Source organism: Lepidochelys kempii, chromosome 3 (genome assembly GCF_965140285.1).
Source record: "Lepidochelys kempii isolate rLepKem1 chromosome 3, rLepKem1.hap1, whole genome shotgun sequence".
Lineage (NCBI taxonomy): Eukaryota > Metazoa > Chordata > Testudines > Cheloniidae > Lepidochelys > Lepidochelys kempii.
The window spans coordinates 114,733,672-114,752,424 of NC_136382.1; the positions used below are offsets into that span (position 1 = coordinate 114,733,672).

General features: G+C 45.3%; 1 protein-coding gene across 3 annotated transcripts in view; it reads left to right on the forward strand.

The window, feature by feature from the left end:
* Window positions 1–14,637: 14,637 nt before the first annotated feature.
* Window positions 14,638–18,753, forward strand: part of PPP1R14C (protein phosphatase 1 regulatory inhibitor subunit 14C) — a 73,907-nt gene continuing 69,791 nt past the window's right edge. For all 3 annotated transcript variants that reach the window (XM_073335223.2, XM_073335224.2, XM_073335222.1), the window contains exon 1: window positions 14,638–15,104. In XM_073335223.2, the coding sequence (XP_073191324.1) occupies window positions 14,835–15,104 (270 nt within the window). In that variant the 5' untranslated portion in view covers window positions 14,638–14,834. The remainder of the gene's footprint in view (window positions 15,105–18,753) is intronic.

Sequence of the window (18,753 nt, forward strand, 5' to 3'; positions counted from 1 at the left end):
TGGAACTCAGAGGATGTTGTGAAAGCATATACCTTATAACAGGGTTCAAAAAAGAATTAGATCACTTCATGAAGGATAGGTCCATCAATGGCTATTTGCAGGAATGGTGTCCCTAGCCCATTCCCAGCTTCTGGCAAACAGAGGCAACAGGGGATGAATCATTTGATGATTACCTGCTCTGTTCATTCCCTCTGGTGCACCTGGCTTTGGCCACTGTCGGAAGACAGGATATTAGGCTAGATGGACCTTTGGTCGGAGACAGTATGGAGGTTTTTATGTGATGCTGGTGACAGTGTAAGAGTACATAATTCTGCTACTTTTGTTGCAGAAATGTAACATGTGCCTGATTGGAAAAGCCATTTCACATAGTCCCAGAATCTGGTTCATTCTTTTCCACAGATTCTATCTCTGTATTTTATTTCATCGTCACCTTAAGTTTTTTAGAAAACTGCATTAGAACTAGCCTACTCATCAAAAAGCAAGTCATTTAACAGGTGTGCCTCCTCAAATGCAATTTCCTCTCATTTTTCTTAGATTCATTAATTTATTCCTCCTGTTCTAAACATAACCTATGGCAGATTGCAATCTTTTTCCATTTACAGCATACCAGGAATATTTTACATGCAATATTTTAAAGGTGCATTGATAATGTTCTATACCACAATTTATTAGACATCTAAATCTGTTTTTTTTTTCTATTTAGACTGGACCTTTGGCATTTATGTCCAATCTAATGAATTTTTGAGCATCATTCTGGAGGAGTCTGGGCTGGTGGAATAGCTGTCACTACAAATGCCTAGATGGACAGACAGATGATTAGATTAATATTAGACAGTTCCTGAATTTACAAACTAGTGTATTCACATTTAATTCTAAAATGTTGTAAACATGCTCTGAGGCCATGCCATTTCATATTGCATAGCACCTGCATATTGAAGGAATTAATTTTTTCCCCCATAACTCACCTTATTATGTAGTGGTGCATGAATGAATATACAGGTGCAATCTACAGGACAGAAGGAAACTGAGCTACGTTACAAAATTCATGCATAGATTGCTGATGTTGCTCTATCTAAAACTAATATATTGATTAGGCCTCGTGAATAGGAAACTGCTCTAACTGATTCCTGTGATATGGCTCCAATAGTTGCTTGAAAGAGAGATCATAACCATGATGTTGTTTTTACCACTACAGGCAACATATAAGGGCTTCTATTACTATGATTTTCTGAATCCCACTTGAGGACACAATTCTATGAAGTGCTGATCATCCAAACTCCCAAGGGTGCTTAGAACCATCTAGGCCCCAAAAGAGAGAATACCTTTAAAGTCTCCAAGAGTTATAAAAAAAATGGGACTAGCTTCTATGCAGTTTTTGAACTGGATGACATTTTTTTCTCCTCTCCTTACATTTTAAAATGTAAACATAAGATAACATTTGTAGGTAAAGGATCTCACATCGTGCTCAAACTATGTAATATAAAGCTTGATAAATGGAAGCAAATTCCCATGTACAGTGATCTCACAGAATAACTAATTCATGTATTTAAGAAAACTCAGTTTAAATGTGAACATATCATTCTGTACACTGCATTATTTTGGAAAACTGACTTAATATTTCAATGGCAAGGGATAAAACTCTAAGCCAGACTTTTCACCGAAGATTATTACAAGACAATTGAATTTTTATGCATTCCAGAATGATCTTTTATGTAACAACACGGTCTATACAACTGTGTATTCTACTTGTCGTCTTAACGCATACTATACACTTTTTGGGACAGGAAGTGTCTCTTATTATAGGTTTGTAGAGAGAGAATAGTAAGCCCCATTCCTGGCATCTTTATGCTATTGCAGTACAAATAAACACATAATATCATTTTATACCTGAACATACATCTATTTTTATGAGTTTTCATTTATGTGGAGCAAGTATACTGTGAGGAGAAGTAGTTTGGCCACGCATGCAACCTTATGAGGTCACACCAGAGCTGGCTGATTGTTATGCATATAAATAGATTATTCAGTTAAGTCATATATACATAAATAGGGTTTATGTAATCTCCTTATTTAAGGATATGCTGCTAAATAGTACAATTGATAAAAGTAGATTGTTTGCTTGTTTCATTTTGTTGAATTCCTTTCTTTAATTCTTGAATACTGTATGTTCTCCATTGACTGGAACTGGTTTGGAACAGCAACTTGAAATGTGGCAGAGGGATTTGTCTAAGATTAGAACAGTGCCTTTCAGAATTCCTGTAAAAATCCACCCAGATTTGTCTAAATTATGATCCTCTGAACAATCACCCTTTGCATATGAGCTGTAGAACTTGTTCTACTCTTGCTCCTTAATTTTCTGAATGCTCCATCTGCACTGCAAATGCTCCCAATCTTTGTTGAATTGTTTGTACCAGCCATTCATCTAGTTTGCTTGCTTGCAGTTCTCCCCATCAAAATAACTTTCAGCAGGAAGGACCCGGCACTATGTTGGGACCCAGGCGATCATGAGTTCTAGTGTAATAGCTTTCACTGCTTTGACATTAATCATTCTGTGCTCTTCACAACCCTAGTTATCTAGACAAGACCCCCATAGTAGGTAGACAAGTATCACTCCCACATTTTAAAGGTAAGGTAAATGAGGATCTGTGAGATAGAATAAGATTACTTTTCATATCTAGGAATAGAACCCAGGTCCCATCTACTCAGCCATACTACCTTTCAAAATGATTTCACCAAGTTACATGCTTGACTATGCTCTGTAAACTGGGGATAATTCTGCATGCCTATCTTCACAAAGTACTTTGATGCATTCAGAGGAATGACCATTCTGTAAATGCAAAGGATAATTAACAAATAGAACACCCAAGAATCCTAATTCTCAGCTATCTGCCCCACTTGACAACACTTCTTACTTAGGGTATGTCTACACTACGAAATCAGGTCGAATTTATAGAAGTCGGTTTTTTAGAAATCGGTTTTATATATTCCAGTGTGTGTCCCCCCACAGAAAATGCTCTAAGTGCATTAAGTGCAGCAACTCGGCGGAGTGCTTCCACAGTACCGAGGCTAGTGTCGACTTCCAGAGTGTTGCACTGTGGGTGGCTATCCCACAGTTCCCGCAGTCTCCGCTGCCCATTGGAATTCTGGGTTGAGATCCCAATGCCTGATGGGGCTAAAACATTGTCGCGGGTGGTTCTGGGTACATGTCGTCAGGCCCCCCTTCCCTCCCTCCCTCCGTGAAAGCAAGGGCAGACAATCGTTTCGTGCCTTTTTTCCTGAGTTACCTGTGCAGATGCCATACCACGGCAAGCATGGAGCCTGCTCAGGTAACCGTCACAGTATGTTTCCTGGGTGCTGGCAGACACGGTACTGCATTGCTACACAGTAGCAGCAACCCATTGCCTTCTGGCAGCAGACGGTGCAAAATGACTGGTAGCCGTCATCGTCATGTCTGAGGTGCTCCTGGCCGCGTTGGCCGGGAGCGCCTGGACAGACATGGGCGCAGGGACTAAGTTTGGAGTGATTTGACCAGGTCATTCTCTTTAGTCCTGCAGTCAGTCCTATTGAACTGTCTTATGGTGAGCAGGCAGGCAATACGGATTGCTAGCAGTCGTACTGTACCATCTTCTGTCAGGCAGGCAAGAGATGGGGATGGCTAGCAGTCGTATTGCACTGTCTTCTGCTGAGCAGCCACGAGATGTGGATGGCTTGCAGTCCTTCTGCACCGTCTGCTGCCAGCCAAAGATGTAAAAGATAGATGGAGTGGATCAAAACAAGAAATAGACCAGATTTGTTTTGTACTCATTTGCTTCCCCCACTCCCTTGCCTAGGGGACTCATTCCTCTAGGTCACACTGCAGTCACTCACAGAGAAGGTGCAGCGAGGTAAATCTAGCCATGTATCAATCAGAGGCCAGACTAACCTCATTGTTCCAATAAGAACAATAACTTAGGTGCACCATTTCTTATTGGAACCCTCCGTGAAGTCCTGCCTGAAATACTCCTTGATGTAAAGCCACCCCCTTTGTTGATTTTAGCTCCCTGAAGCCAACCCTATAAGCCATGTCATCAGTCGCCCCTCCCTCCGTCAGAGCAACGGCAGACAATCGTTCCGCGCCTTTTTTCTGTGCGGACGCCATACCAAGGCAAGCATGGAGGCCGCTCAGCTCACTTTGGCAATTAGGAGCACATTAAACACCACTATCCAGCAGTATATGCAGCACCAGAACCTGGCAAAGCGATACCGGGCGAGGAGGCGACGTCAGCGCAGTCACGTGTGTGATCAGGACATGGACACAGATTTCTCTGAAAGCATGGGCCCTGCCAATGCATGCATCATGGTGCTAATGGGGCAGGTTCATGCTGTGGAACGCCGATTCCGGGCTCGGGAAACAAGCACAGACCGGTGGGACCGCATAGTGTTGCAGGTCTGGGATGATTCCCAGTGGCTGCGAAACTTTCGCATGCGTAGGGGCACTTTCATGGAACTTTGTGACTTGCTTTCCCCTGCCCTGAAGCGCATGAATATCAAGATGAGAGCAACCCTCACAGTTGAGAAGCGAGTGGCGATAGCCCTGTGGAAGCTTGCAACGGCAGACAGCTACCGGTCAGTTGGGAATCAATTTGGAGTGGGCAAATCTACTGTTGGAGCTGCTGTGATGCAAGTAGCCCACGCAATCAAAGATCTGCTGATATCAAGGGTAGTGACCCTGGGAAATGTGCAGGTCATAGTGGATGGCTTTGCTGCAATGGGATTCCCTAACTGTGGTGGGGCCATAGATGGAACCCATATCCCTATCTTGGCACCGGAGCACCAAGCTGGCGAGTACATAAACTGCAAGGGGTACTTTTCAATAGTGCTGCAAGCTCTGGTGGATCACAAGGGACGTTTCACCAACATCAACGTGGGATGGCCGGGAAAGGTACATGACACTCGCATCTTCAGGAACTCTGGTCTGTTTCAAAAGCTGCAGGAAGGGACTTTATTCCCAGACCAGAAAATAACTGTTGGGGACGTTGAAATGCCTATATGTATCCTTGGGGACCCAGCCTACCCCTTAATGCCATGGCTCATGAAGCCGTACACAGGCAGCCTGGACAGTAGTCAGGAGCTGTTCAACTACAGGCTGAGCAAGTGCAGAATGTGCATTTGGACGTTTAAAGGCGCGCTGGCGCAGTTTACTGACTCGCTTAGACCTCAGCGAAATCAATATTCCCACTGTTATTACTGCTCGCTGTGTGCTCCACAATATCTGTGAGAGTAAGGGGGAGATGTTTATGGCAGGGTGGGAGGTTGAGGCAAATCGCCTGGCTGCTGGTTACATGCAGCCAGACACCAGGGCGGTTAGAAGAGCACAGGAGGGCGCGATGCGCATCAGAGAAGCTTTGAAAACCAGTTTCATGACTGGCCAGGCTACGGTGTGAAAGTTCTCTTTTTTTTCTCCTTCATGAAACCCCCTGCCCCTTGGTTCACTCTACTTCCCTGCAAGCTAACCACCCTCCCCTCTTCCCTTTAATCATTGCTTGCAGAGGCAATAAAGACATTGTTGCTTCACATTCATGCATTCTTTATTCATTTATTACACAAATAGGGGGATGACTACCAAGGTAGCCCAGGAGGGGTGGTGGAGGAGGGAAGGAAAATGCCACACGACACTTTAAAAGTTGACAACTTTAAAATTTATTGAATGCCAGCCTTCTTTTTTTTGGGCAATCCTCTGTGGCGGAGTGGCTGGTTGGCCGGTGGCCCCCCCACCGCGTTCTTGGGCGTCTGGGTGTGGAGGCTATGGAACTTGGGGAGGAGGGCGGTTGGTTACATAGGGGCTGTAGTGGCAGTCTGTGCTCCAGCTGCCTTTGCTGCAGCTCAACCATACACTGGAGCATACTGGTTTGGTCCTCCAGCAGCCTCAGCATTGAATCTTGCCTCCTCTCATCACGCTGCCGCCACATTTGAGCTTCAGCCCTGTCTTCAGCCCGCCACTTACTCTCTTCAGCCCTCCACCTCTCCTCCCGATCATTTTGTGCTTTCCTGCACTCTGACATTATTTGCCTCCACACATTCATCTGTGCTCTGTCAGTGTGGGAGGACAGCATGAACTCAGAGAACATTTCATCACGAGTGCGTTTTTTTTCTTTTTAATCTTCACTAGCCTCTGGGAAGGAGAAGATCCTGTGATCATTGAAACACATGCAGCTGGTGGAGGAAAAAAAAAGGGACAGCGGTATTTAAAAAGACACATTTTATAAAACAGTGGCTACACTATTTCAGGGTAAACCTTGCTGTTAACATTACATACATAGCACATGTGCTTTCGTTACAAGGTTGCATTTTGCCTCCCCCTACCGCGTGGCTACCCCCTCAACCCTTCCCCCTCCCCGTGGCTAACAGCGGGGAACATTTCTGTTCAGCCACAGGTAAGCAGCCCAGCAGGAACGGGCTCCTCTGAGTGTCCCCTGAAGAAAAGCACCCTATTTTAACCAGGTGACCATGAATGATATCTCACTCTCCTGAGGATAACACAGAGAGATAAAGAACGGATGTTGTTTGAACGCCAGCAAACATACACTGCAATGCTTTGTTGTACAATGATTCCCGAGTATGTGTTACTGGCCTGGAGTGGTAAAGTGTCCTACCATGGAGGACGCAATAAGGCTGCCCTCCCCAGAAACCTTTTGCAAAGGCTTTGGGAGTACATCCAGGAGAGCCGCGAATGCCAGGGCAAAGTAATCCTTTCACATGCTTGCTTTTAAACCATGTATAGTATTTTAAAAGGTACACTCACCGGAGGTCCCTTCTCCGCCTGCCGGGTCCAGGAAGCAGCCTTGGGTGGGTTCGGGGGGTACTGGCTCCAGGTCCAGGGTGAGAAACTGTTCCTGGCTGTCGGGAAAACCGGTTTCTCCGCTTGCTTGCTGTGAGCTACCTACAACCTCATCATCATCATCATCTTCGTCCCCAAAACCTGCTTCCGTGTTGCCTCCATCTCCATTGAAGGAGTCAAACAACACGGCTGGGGTAGTTGTGGCTGAACCCCCTAAAATGGCATGCAGCTCATCATAGAAGCGGCATGTTTGGGGCTCTGACCCGGAGTGGCCGTTCGCCTCTCTGGTTTTCTGGTAGGCTTGCCTCAGCTCCTTAAGTTTCATGCAGCACTGCTTCGGGTCCCTGTTATGGCCTCTGGCCTTCATGCCCTGGGAGATTTTGACAAAGGTTTTGGCATTTCGAAAACTGGAACGGAGTTCTGATAGCACGGATTCCTCTCCCCATACAGCGATCAGATCCCGTACCTCCCGTTCAGTCCATGCTGGAGCTCTTTTGCGATTCTGGGACTCCATCATGGTCACCTCTGCTGATGAGCTCTGCATGGTCACCTGCAGCATGCCACGCTGGCCAAACAGGAAATTAGATTAAAAAGTTCGTGGTTCTTTTCCTGTCTACCTGGCCAGTGCAACTGAGTTGAGAGTGCTGTCCAGAGCGGTCACAATGGAGCACTCTGGGATAGCTCCCAGTGGCCAATACCGTTGAATTGTGTTCACAGTACCCCAAATTCGACCCGGCAAGGCCGATTTAAGCGCTAATCCACTTGTCAGGGGTGGAGTAAGGAAATCGATTTTAAGAGCCCTTTAAGTCGAAATAAAGGGCTTCATCATGTGGACGGGTGCAGGTTTACATTGATTTAACGCTGCTAAATTCGACCTAGTCCTAGAGAAAAGAACAGACTCCAGGTCTCTTGAGTCTCAGAATGCCACTGCTCTTTAGCAACCACTTGTTTAACCCACTGACCAAGTGTAAGTGTGTTGCATCCCTCCCTGCAGTCTGGATAACAGCTTACTAGTGTTACCAATTATTGCTTTAACTCAAGTGGTACAAGTTAGAGCTGTAGGTTCTAGGGTCAAACCCTACTGATGACTCATTAGGACAACTTTGATTTTGGCATATTTTAACTTTTTTTTGTTAGTTTGTTCTTTGGGATGGAATAATAAAAACATTTTCCATATGTCAAAATTAATGCTTCACCTTCCACACTGCATCAAAAGGTTCACACTTCTATTTAAACATAACTGGGCTCAGGGTCACAACAGAAATCAATCAATGTGATTTTTTCAGTCTATCACTGCAGGTTTTCTTTTTTCAAACCTTTTACATTATTGATCCCCTAGCTTTCCACCAAGCCCCTTCATAAAAAGGAAGCACATCCACATCTTTATTAGTGAAAAGCAACAGGCTGTATGGTAACGTGTACAAATAATCATATACATACCCAGAACCGTCAGCTATAAGGTTCACTTGTGCCCACTGCAGAGGCAATATGGCCCTGCCCTGTGCCAGAGGAGATCTGGGAGGAATTTTGGCCACAGAATTCCTGCTGCTACAACTTTTCAGCTGGCAGCAAACTCTCTCCCCTCCATCATGTGGGGTCAGCTCTTTGGCTGGTGCACAGTGAGAAACAGAACCATGACCCCACCTGTTCCTTGCCATGTTTGGGGTGGCTTGCACCCCTTAGTGTCCAAATAAGCATCAGTTCCTGTACTTTGGGGAGCACTGGAATTGCTAGCGTAAGCATACCCAGGCTCTGTGGAAGTCTCTCTGTGTGTATTTATTTGCACCCCCTTCCCCTTTCACACTGATAAAGCATCTGGGCACAGCCTGGCTTGTATTGTTTGTAAATGTCTAGCATTCTTCTACTGAGGTGCAATAGCCTCTCACATTTCAATAAGGAGTCTCTTAAAATAAATGTACTACATAAAACTGATAGGCTAATACTATTAATATAGCACTGTTAGTTTATTAGTAGTGGTACGACTACCATACAACTCCATTAAGCTGACATTAGAGATAAAAGATACTGAAAATTCAGGGTGCCACATCCTGCTAATCTCACATCGGCTCTCTCTCCTGACTTTGGCGTGGTCCAGATAGTGGTATGCAACATTGCTTGAAGGGAAGGTGGAGAAAGCCCTGTGTTAAATCTGTACAAAGGTTCCTGTCTAGCTGAATTACTGTAGTACTCCATGAGGGTGCAGCAGTGATGCAGAATGGGATATTGTAGAGAGAGCTGGGTAAGAGAGGAAAAGGGCAGAGGACTGAACAGAGGAGACAGGATAAAAAAGGGGAAATGATAGGAGTATTGAGGCATGAAAAGTAGGAGGTAAATAGAGGAACCAGACAACATGAACTAGGGGGAAGACTATAGTAAAGGTAGAGACACTGGTCTGGATCCTCAGGTGCATGGTTAGGGACTTTGCTCAGCACACTTGAGGAGAAGCATTGCAGAAGCACTGGTTTCCTCCTTTGATCCATGGGGCTGGATTGGCCTCTGGCCCAACTTAAAGCAACTAGAAGGCTGCATCTTTTTTTCAACATATTTCTGGGGCAAGCTCCAGCAAACTTTACTTCATCTCTACTCACTCCCACTTACTTTTCGGATTTACAACCTGCAGAAAATTCAGCCATTTCCATCAGTATGTCTCCATTCAATTTCTCATTTTTCAGCTTAATCTGAATCACCTGGTATGAAACTGGCAGATCTTATTGGGGGGGGAAATTGGCTCTAACTCTTCAGGCTGCCTTTTTTTATTGACGTTTCCTCCTAGAAGGTCAATTTACATGCATCATTGATTCTAGACAGGGTTCAGAGCCTGACCACCTGCTGCCAGAAAGAGCATAGTATTCTGAGGGTATCACATACTGGCTATCCTTTGGTGCTATTGGATCAATAACCATTTTTAGATTAAACATATTTTTGTGGGTGTAACATAACCGCTGGAATATATTGTCTATGAAGCCTTGCTTTATAGTGCCTGAATTTATTCTTCTAGCCAGGTTTGAAATCTGGACTGGTAGTGGGGAGATGTGGAAGATTTCTTCCTTCCCACATACAGGTTTCTGTCTTTATCAATTAAATTTATCAGTGGTTTTGGAAAGCCTCTTTAAGGAAATCTGTGTAGCTTCTTTCTCTAAAAAGTGGTTGTTATTCATATCTGACTCCATAAACTCTGTGTATGCAGTAGCATTGATCATTTCCAGGATATTAACAGTTGTTCTAAAAGTTTTTCCTCAAGTTTGACTTTCAAGCAACTTGATCTTTTTCTCAACTGAAGCAAAATTGTAATCAAAATTCTTGGCAGTAGTTTTTGTCTTGGTTTCCTGAGAATACATTTTCTTTAAATACAGAATGAAAAACCAACTGTGCATGTTTCAGAGTAACAGCCGTGTTAGTCTGTCTTCGCAAAAATAAAAGGAGTACTTGTGGCACCTTAGAGACTAACCAATTTATTTGAGCATGAGCTTTCGTGAGCTACAGCTCACTTCATCGGATGCATACCGTGGAAACTGCAGAAGACATTATATACACACAGAGACCATGAAACAATACCTCCTCCCACCCCACTGTCCTGCTGGTAATAGCTTATCTAAAGTGATCATCAAGTTGGGCCATTTCCAGCACAAATCCAGGTTTTCTCACCCTCTGCCCCCCCCCCCACAAACTCACTCTCCTGCTGGTAATAGCCCATCCAAAGTGACCACTCTCTTCACAATGTGTGTGATAATCAAACTGCCTTCTGAGCATGCTGCTCTCAGCTCTACCAGTTCCCCTTCCACCAATCACTGTACATTATCTTAAAAATGAAATATTTTTTATTGTCTTTGAAGGATGGCCCTGAGGAAATGAGTTCTCATCTTCCACTTTTAGAGTGTTTTTGAAGTGTTTATTTTGAACAGCAGGTAGTCTCTTCTTTGGTGCCTGTGCTGATTATGATGTCTGTTAGTACAATTTCTAAAAGGTATTTAAATTACATTTTTTTGGAGTATCACACTTAGACTAGATAAGAACACAAACCTCTTGCACACCTGATATTTGCTACAGTGGGGAACAAAAATCTAAGGCTGATTGTTTTGAGCCTTAGGCCCCATGTGTGGGGACATATGTGGAATGTCTTAGTGCTCTATTGGCTTTGGAAAGTTTCCTACTATGGAATTTGACATGGGTCTTTGTGCTCAATGCCCCTAAGGGAGAGGGGGACTAAAAGACAGAGGGTCAGATCCTCAGCGTAGCTCACAGTAGAGGCTCTGGCCCAGAATACTTTCCCCTCTCCCTGAGTAGCCTAGATTTTTCTCAGAAAACTACTGAACTGTATCAAATTCTAGTAATTGAGGTCAGAATCTGTCTAGAAGGATTTGATAAAGACTTGAAAATCTCTCTGCTCTCAGGAGAGAAATTTGAAAGCATACAGTTGAGAAACTCTGGACCAGACTTTTCAGATGACATACAAAGCTTAAAACCCAAATTACAAGCATCTCAAAACACAAACATTCAAAAGGCAGCCACTCCCCTCCTTAAACCCTCATCGTTTTCTTTTCTGGTTTTCATAACTGTAAGAAGCAGTTGCTGACAGTGACCCTTTCTTACTCTCCAGGCCTATATTTCCAAAAGCTAAAAATCATTCTAGAGCTGGAGCCTGATAGATTGGTGTCTACATTTGTCGGGATAGAAGTAGTGAAGCACACCAAATGGGAGGGAGGGAATGGTGGCAGTCTTTCAAACTCCTCTCATAAACACAGAACCTGGATGTTTTTGCTAAAATGATCAGTAGCAAAATAGTTAATCAGGTTAATATTGAAAATGTGTCATTGTCATAAATATAAAGGGAAGGGTAACCACTTTTAAATCCCTCCTGGCCAGAGGCAAAACCCTTTCACCTGTAAAGGGTTAAGAAGCTAAGATAACCTCACTGGCACCTGACCAAAATGACCAATGAGGAGACAAGATACTTTCAAAGCTGCGGGGGGGAAACAAAGGGTCTGTCTGTCTGTCTGTATGTATGATGCTTTTGCTGGGAACAGATCAGGAATGCAGCTTAGAACTCCTGTAAAAAGTTAGTAAGTAATCTAGCTAGAAATGCGTTAGATGTCTTTTGTTTAATGGATGGTAAAATAACTGTGCTGAATGGAATGTATATTCCTGTTTTTTTGTCTTTTTGTAACTTAAGGTTTTGCCTAGAGGGATTCTCTATGTTTTGAATCTGATTACCCTGTAAGGTATTTACCATCCTGATTTTACAGAGGTGATTCTTTTACCTTTTCTTTAATTAAAACTCTTCTTTTAAGAACCTGATTGTTTTTTCATTGTTCTTAAGATCCAAGGGTTGGGTCTGTGTTCACCTGTACAAATTGGTGAGGATTTTTATCAAGCCGTCCCTAGGAAAGGGGGTATAGGGTTTGGGTGGGAAGACGTCTCCAAGTGGGCTCTTTCCCTGTTCTTTGTTTAACATGCTTGGTGGTGGTAGCATAGGGTTCAAGGACAAAGCAAAGTTTGTACCTTGAGGAAGTTTTTAACCAAAGCTGGTCAGAATACGCTTAGGGGGTCTTTCATGCAGGTCCCCACATCTGTACCCTAGAGTTCAGAGTGGGGAAGGAACCTTGACAGTCCTACTGATGGTGATACCCCTTCCTACTCTGCCCACAAGCCAAGTTCCAACTGTGATTTCATTAATGTCAATATGAGTTGCAGATGCTCAGCACCTCTAAAAATCTTAAGGTGCCTAAAATATGGATTTAGTTGCTTTGCTTTTATGCAACTAGATTTGGAAATTTTGATTTCTTTTTTAAAATGAAAGTTTAAGCCTTGTCTACACTGGGATTATGCATATGACTGATATAAATCATGTCTACACTAGAGCAACAAGCCTGGTACAGTTACACTTGTGGCTGAAAATCTAGGGTTGATAATAAACTGACGGAGCCACCAGACCATTGCTAGTACAGTGTACCACCATGTACATTACTGGCTTTATCTAGATGCTGGACTATGGATAAACAAACTCTTTTTTTACTACATCTTTGCTAACTGTGACTTGGAGGTCCCCATTGAAGTTTTTGAATTATGCTAGCTGGTTACTGGTGGTCATAACCAGGTTTCTGTGTATGGGAAATGAAATCTGTGGCTGTCAAACCTGGTTTTTATAATACAGCAAAAGAACCTCCTGCAGTGGATGTTGCAAGGGGACCTTCCTAGTTATAAACTAATATAATAAATCAAAACACTAATCCCAAGAGGTTTCAGAGTAGCAGCCATGTTAGTCTGTATTCGCAAAAAGAAAAGGAGTACTGGTGGCACCTTAGAGACTAACAAATTTATTTGAGCATAAGCTTTCGTGAGCTACAGCTCACTTCATCAGATGCATCCCAAAAGGTTTGCAGTGTTGTTGTCCTAAACAGCATCTTTCAGATAAAATGTTTTAATTTGCTAATTATCAGAAACATTGGTGTAAGTTTGAAATATTTGCTGTGTATTTGATTTCACTACAATGGAAATATTCAGCCTCCCTACAAAGAAGATGATTATGAATAACATTTTCATGCTCCAGTATCTGGACATGTCACATTAATAAATGCAGTTTGTGTTTCACAGCAGAAATACCTTTAAAAAAAGTATAGAGGGAAAAATACTGTCTTGTGTAAAGATGGTTGATTGCTGACTTCATACTTTACTAGATGAAAATGAAAAGCTAAATGAAAAATTCAGAGGAGCACAATCTGTCTGGAAAAGATTTGGATTTCAATGGTATGATTATCTAGATTGCAAAAGTGCTGCATGCAGTCACTTGTAAATTTATGTTGCAGATTTGTGATATGATGCATGTATGCATGAACCAGAGTAAAAAATATTTGTTTTACTGCCAAGTCTGCAAACATTTGTGAGCAATCCAGGTATACTGACCACCCAAGATAATTGTCTTGAAAATGTGTGTGTGTGTGTGAGGAAGGAGGAGAGAGAGAGAGAAATATCTATGCTTTTGCTATACAGCATAATTACTTGAAAAGGACTGTGTGTTTGTGTGAGAGAGATACCAGGCAACTGCTGGAAAAGGCCTGTATATGTGTGATATTTATGCTTTTGTCTCTGAAAAGGTGCCTGTGTGTGAGAGAGAACAAGGGAGAGAGCACTTGCCAGGCCTGTTTTATTATCGCAGGTAATTTTATTTTACAGAGGATGTAGAAACCTTCAGAGCTGCATGGTGAGTGTGCCGTTATAACCGCCAGCACAGATGGACACTGGTAACCATACATCCCAGCAGTAACCATACTGGCCACCTCCTCGGGCTGGAAATCGCCCAACCTGGCTTTCTCTGAGCTAGGGCTGTCAGCTCGTCCAGGGGCATAGTTTGAAGAAGAAAATCACCCCCATTAAAGAAAAAATAGCCACAAGCCCAAGCCCGGCAGTCCCCCCTGAGGCTATACTCTCCTTGGTTTAGCCAAGTAGGACCCAAAGAGCGCACGAGGGGCGAGAGCTGGCAACATCCTGGAGGAGAAAACTGCCCTGGGGCCAGCTGGCGAGCCCCACGCACTCCCCGGGAGCCTTCCCCTTCTTTCCCGCGGGGCTGCTCCAGGGGCAGCGACTGGCCCAGGGGCGCACAGCGTGCGGCCCTTGGGGGCCAAGGCAAAGCCAGGGGCCCGCAGGGAGCCGTTGTTGGGCAGAGCAGGAGGGGCGCGGCGAGGTTTGGGAGAGCGGCCTGGCCCAGCGCCAGGCGAGCAGGGCGGGGGAGCTCCCGAGGCGTGGGGCGGGCTCGGCGCCGCGCTCCTTGGCTGTACCTTTAAGGCGCTGTCCCCGCCTTCTCCCCCCGGGTCGGGGGCCCTAAGCACAGCCCTCCGCCCCTCCCCCCGCCGGGGTGTGCGCGCCCGGGCAGCCGTCACGCCGCAGGTGCGGAGCGGAGCTGCAGGAGCAGAGGCGGCGGCGGCTGCACCGGCCGGGAGGGAGCCAGCCAGCCAGCCAGCCCCTTGCCGCGGCCAGAGCCCGAGCCGGGCCAGCGATCTCCCTAGGGGCGGCAGCGCGGAGCATGTCTGTGGCGACAGGGGGCAGCGAGCCGGCTGCCGCCGCTGGGGCAGGCGGCGGGAGCCGGGTTTTCTTCCAGAGCCCCCGCGGCGGCGGCGGCGGCTCCTCCCGGGAGGACTCGGTCTCCGCCGCGGCGGTGCAGGTTCAGCAGCAGCAGCAGCGGCGCCACCAGCAAGGCAAAGTGACGGTGAAGTACGATCGGAAGGAGCTTCGGAAACGGCTGGTGCTGGAGGAGTGGATCGTGGAGCAGCTGGGGCAGCTGTACGGCTGCGAGGTACCGCACCTGCCCGGGGGCCACGGGGGCGCGGCTGGGGAAGGCGCGAGGCTGCCCGCGTGCAGTGCCCGGGGAGAGCCCCCGGCGTGTGGGCCATCGCCCGCCGCACCCCGCTGGCCGCGGGAGGCCGGCACTCGCCGAGGGGTGTGAACGGAGCGGGGCTCCCCCTCTCTGGGCTGTGTGTGTGTGAGATCTGCCTGTGCTGCCCGTGCCTCCGCCCCCCAGAACTCTACCTGGAGACACGGGGGGGTTAAACTTTTTGCGCCTGGCTATGGTTTGATTAATTGGAAACGTTGTTTGTTTGTTTTTTAAACCCACCTCTAAATGACATTCCCAACTCTGCTGTCCCCGCCCCCCTTTCCTCCCTCTCATTTTTTATGTTCGTAAAGCTGAAGCAAGATGCATGTCTCTCTGTTAAGCCGTTTAATTAATTTCGTCGCAAGGCTGCAAGGGAATAGTCCCTGCAGAGGCGCCCAGGGCTTTTTTGCAACTGCGGGGGTTGTAGGATGCCTGTGTGAGTGTTTAAAACACATGTTTAGTGGACATGTGTAGAGCAAAGGGGCTGAAGTCTGGTTAGTATTGATTTTGAGCAGCCCTGATTTCTGTGAAGGTGATCATTTCTTTTTTTCTGTTCCCTTTCGCCGGCCATCCCCCAGAGAGGGGTGGGGAAAAACAAGCCTTCTGTTCAACTGCTATTGATAATCATATACCTGGCATGCAGTAAGCTGGCCTTGATCCTCCTGCCGCTAAACCTGTCTCTTGCTGCATAAAGGGGTTATAAGTACAAATTGACTTAAGGGGTTTAAAAACGACGTAATTGTGGGCTGGCTTCAGTTACTTAGGCTACCTCCTGTCTTAGGGTTGTGTGCAGTGTTGCTGGAGACATGTTGGTTCCTAGGGTATTAGAGAGACAAGGTGGGTGAGGTTGGTGAGAGAGGCATGCTTTAGACCAGGGATAGGCAAACTATGGCCCACAGGCCACATTATCGGGCCCTGGGCTCCCACTGGGGAGCGGGGTCTGGGGCTTGCCTCGCTCCAGGTGGGGAGCAGGCTTGAAGGCCACTCCAAGCATGCGTTCTGCAGCTCCCAGAAGCAGCGGCATGTACTTCCCCCCCAGCCTATGTTTAGAGGCAGCCAGACGGCTCTGTGCACTGCTCGAGCTGCAAGGGCAGCACCTGTGGACGGGGCAGCGCACAGAGCCATCTGGCTGTGCCTCTGCATAGGAGCCAGAGAGGGAACATGCCACTGCTTCCAGGAGCCGCTTAAGGTAAGCACCACCTGGAGACTGCCTCCCTTCCATTCTCCAACCCCCTGCCCCAGCCTTGATCCCCCTCCCACCCTCTGAACTCTTCAGTCCTAGCCCAGAGCTGCTCCCCAGCCCGGAACCCCCTCCTACACCCTGAACTCCTCTTTTCTGGGCCTACCCCAGATCCTGCACTCCCAGCCAGAGCCCTCACCCCAATTTTGTGAGCATTCATGGCCTGCCATACAATTTCCATACCCAGATGTGGCCATTGGGCCAAAAAGTTTGCCCACCCCTGCTTTAGAGCTTTTATAGAGCTCTTGAAGAAAAGTTTTTGTCTTGGTGGATTCAATAAAGGTATTACCTCACCCACCTTGTCTTGTCTTACATGTGTGTCTGAATGGAATACTGTCATCCTATGAAGTAACATTATATAGAGCAGCAAGTTTGTTATGTTTACAGTTTACATAGTATGCTGCTGAATGACTATAATATAACGGATGCTTAGCTGTATGTTAAAACATGTTTTTAAAATTTAGGATGGTATCCAAACCCATTCCTTCTTTTAACCAAGTAATTGCATGAGGGAAAGCTAGCAGAAACATAAGAAAGCTTCTCTCTGACAAGCATAACTTGAGTGACTTTTTGTGGGGGCAGTGTTCTTTAAAGAGGATATTTTCTCTTTAGGCTACAGTATGAATATGTTAGGTCTCTTGTATGTATGGGCCTATTAAATGAGACTCTGGTCTAGTCTGTTTTGTATTCGGCAGCCTTCTAGTAGAAAGAATAGCAATGGTTGGATATTGACTGCTGCCTTTAGCATTGTTCACTTTACTGGAGACTAATTGGTTGTAGCTTGGGAACAAAAGGGAAGCATTCCAGAGGCTCATCATGTTAGTGAATAACATATTACACGCATTCTTCAGAATAAATGGAGAAACAAGTGCTTGATTCCTACTACATTAAACATAGATTAAGTGCTTATTTAATAACGTTCTTTACCTTACATATTTCCTCACTTTTCTGTATTCACAGAAATAAAGTGAATATATTAAATTGGGGAATATATAGAGGCTGTGCTAATATGGTAAAATATATAGTGTACATATACTGTAGGATACAACAGTCTTGTCAGAACATTATAGCAGCAATTCTGAAGATTGCATTTATGTGCTGATGTTATGCTCAGTTCTGGACAATATTTTAAAAATAAGCCCTTGCCCCAGAGAACTTGCCACTAAATAAAACTAGTAAATATGTGTGATGATAAAGGCAGTAGGATGAGAGAGTTCAGCATACTGATCTTGCATTATTACCTTGAAGCAGTTGATAACAAAAGCTTGTGGCACAGCAAAACTGGTAATAGGTCCTGTGTTAGGAACAAAACACTTCCTTTTGCAATGGGAGGGTTTCTGTTGAAGACTATGCAGGACAACATATACTGTGAGTGATTCCTTAGTTAAAATGTCTTTTGGTAAAGCATAGGTAAAATAAAAATCCTCCAAAAAACCAAAACCAAACCCCGCCTCAAAAAGCAACCCCCCACATCCTCCGGGTTATAGTTCAGCATTTACAAGGTCTCAAAGTTAGACACTTCTCAGCTGAAGTTCCATCGTTGCCCTTCCTTTCCTGTATACCATGTCAACTTCTGCCTAGGGATCACGTCAGAACAAAAGCTGAAGAAGAGGTGAAATCCTGGGTCGACTGAAGCCAATATTAATTTTGCCAATGGCTTCAGTGGAGACAGGGTTTCACCCCAGGGTCAGGAGTGCCTGTCAAGAAAGAAGGAAAAGCCTGAAGTGCTGATGTCTAAATTAGATGTGAGGTTTGAATAACCAGGATGTGGGCATCTGACACACATGTATCTTCAAAATCAGCACAGCTATATTTTAAAACTAGTTTCTTACTATAGCTGTCTTAGATTGCTCCCCTCATTAAGAAATGTGTGTAACAAGTTCAAAGGTGTTAACTAATCTGACACATGGACTTGCATCATCAACTGAGGGAAGGGGATAGGTGGGAATTTAGTGAAAACCAAACAAACCATTGTAACTTTAACTTCTCAGACAGATTTCAGAGTAGCATCCCTGTTAGTCTGTATCCTCTAAGGTGCCACAAGTACTCCTGTTTTTTTGCAACTAACCAATTTATTTGAGCATAAGCTTTTGTGAGCTACAGCTCACTTCATCGGGTGCATGCAGTGGAAAATACAGTGGGGAGATTTTATATACACAGAGAACATGAAACAATGGGTGTTACCATACAGACGGTAATGAGTGATCAGGTAAGGTGAGCTATTATCAGCAGGAGAGCAGGGGCGGGGGGATGACATGACACACACCTTTTGTAGTGATGATCAAGGTGGGCCATTTCCAGCAGTTGACAAGAACGTGTGAGGAACAGTGG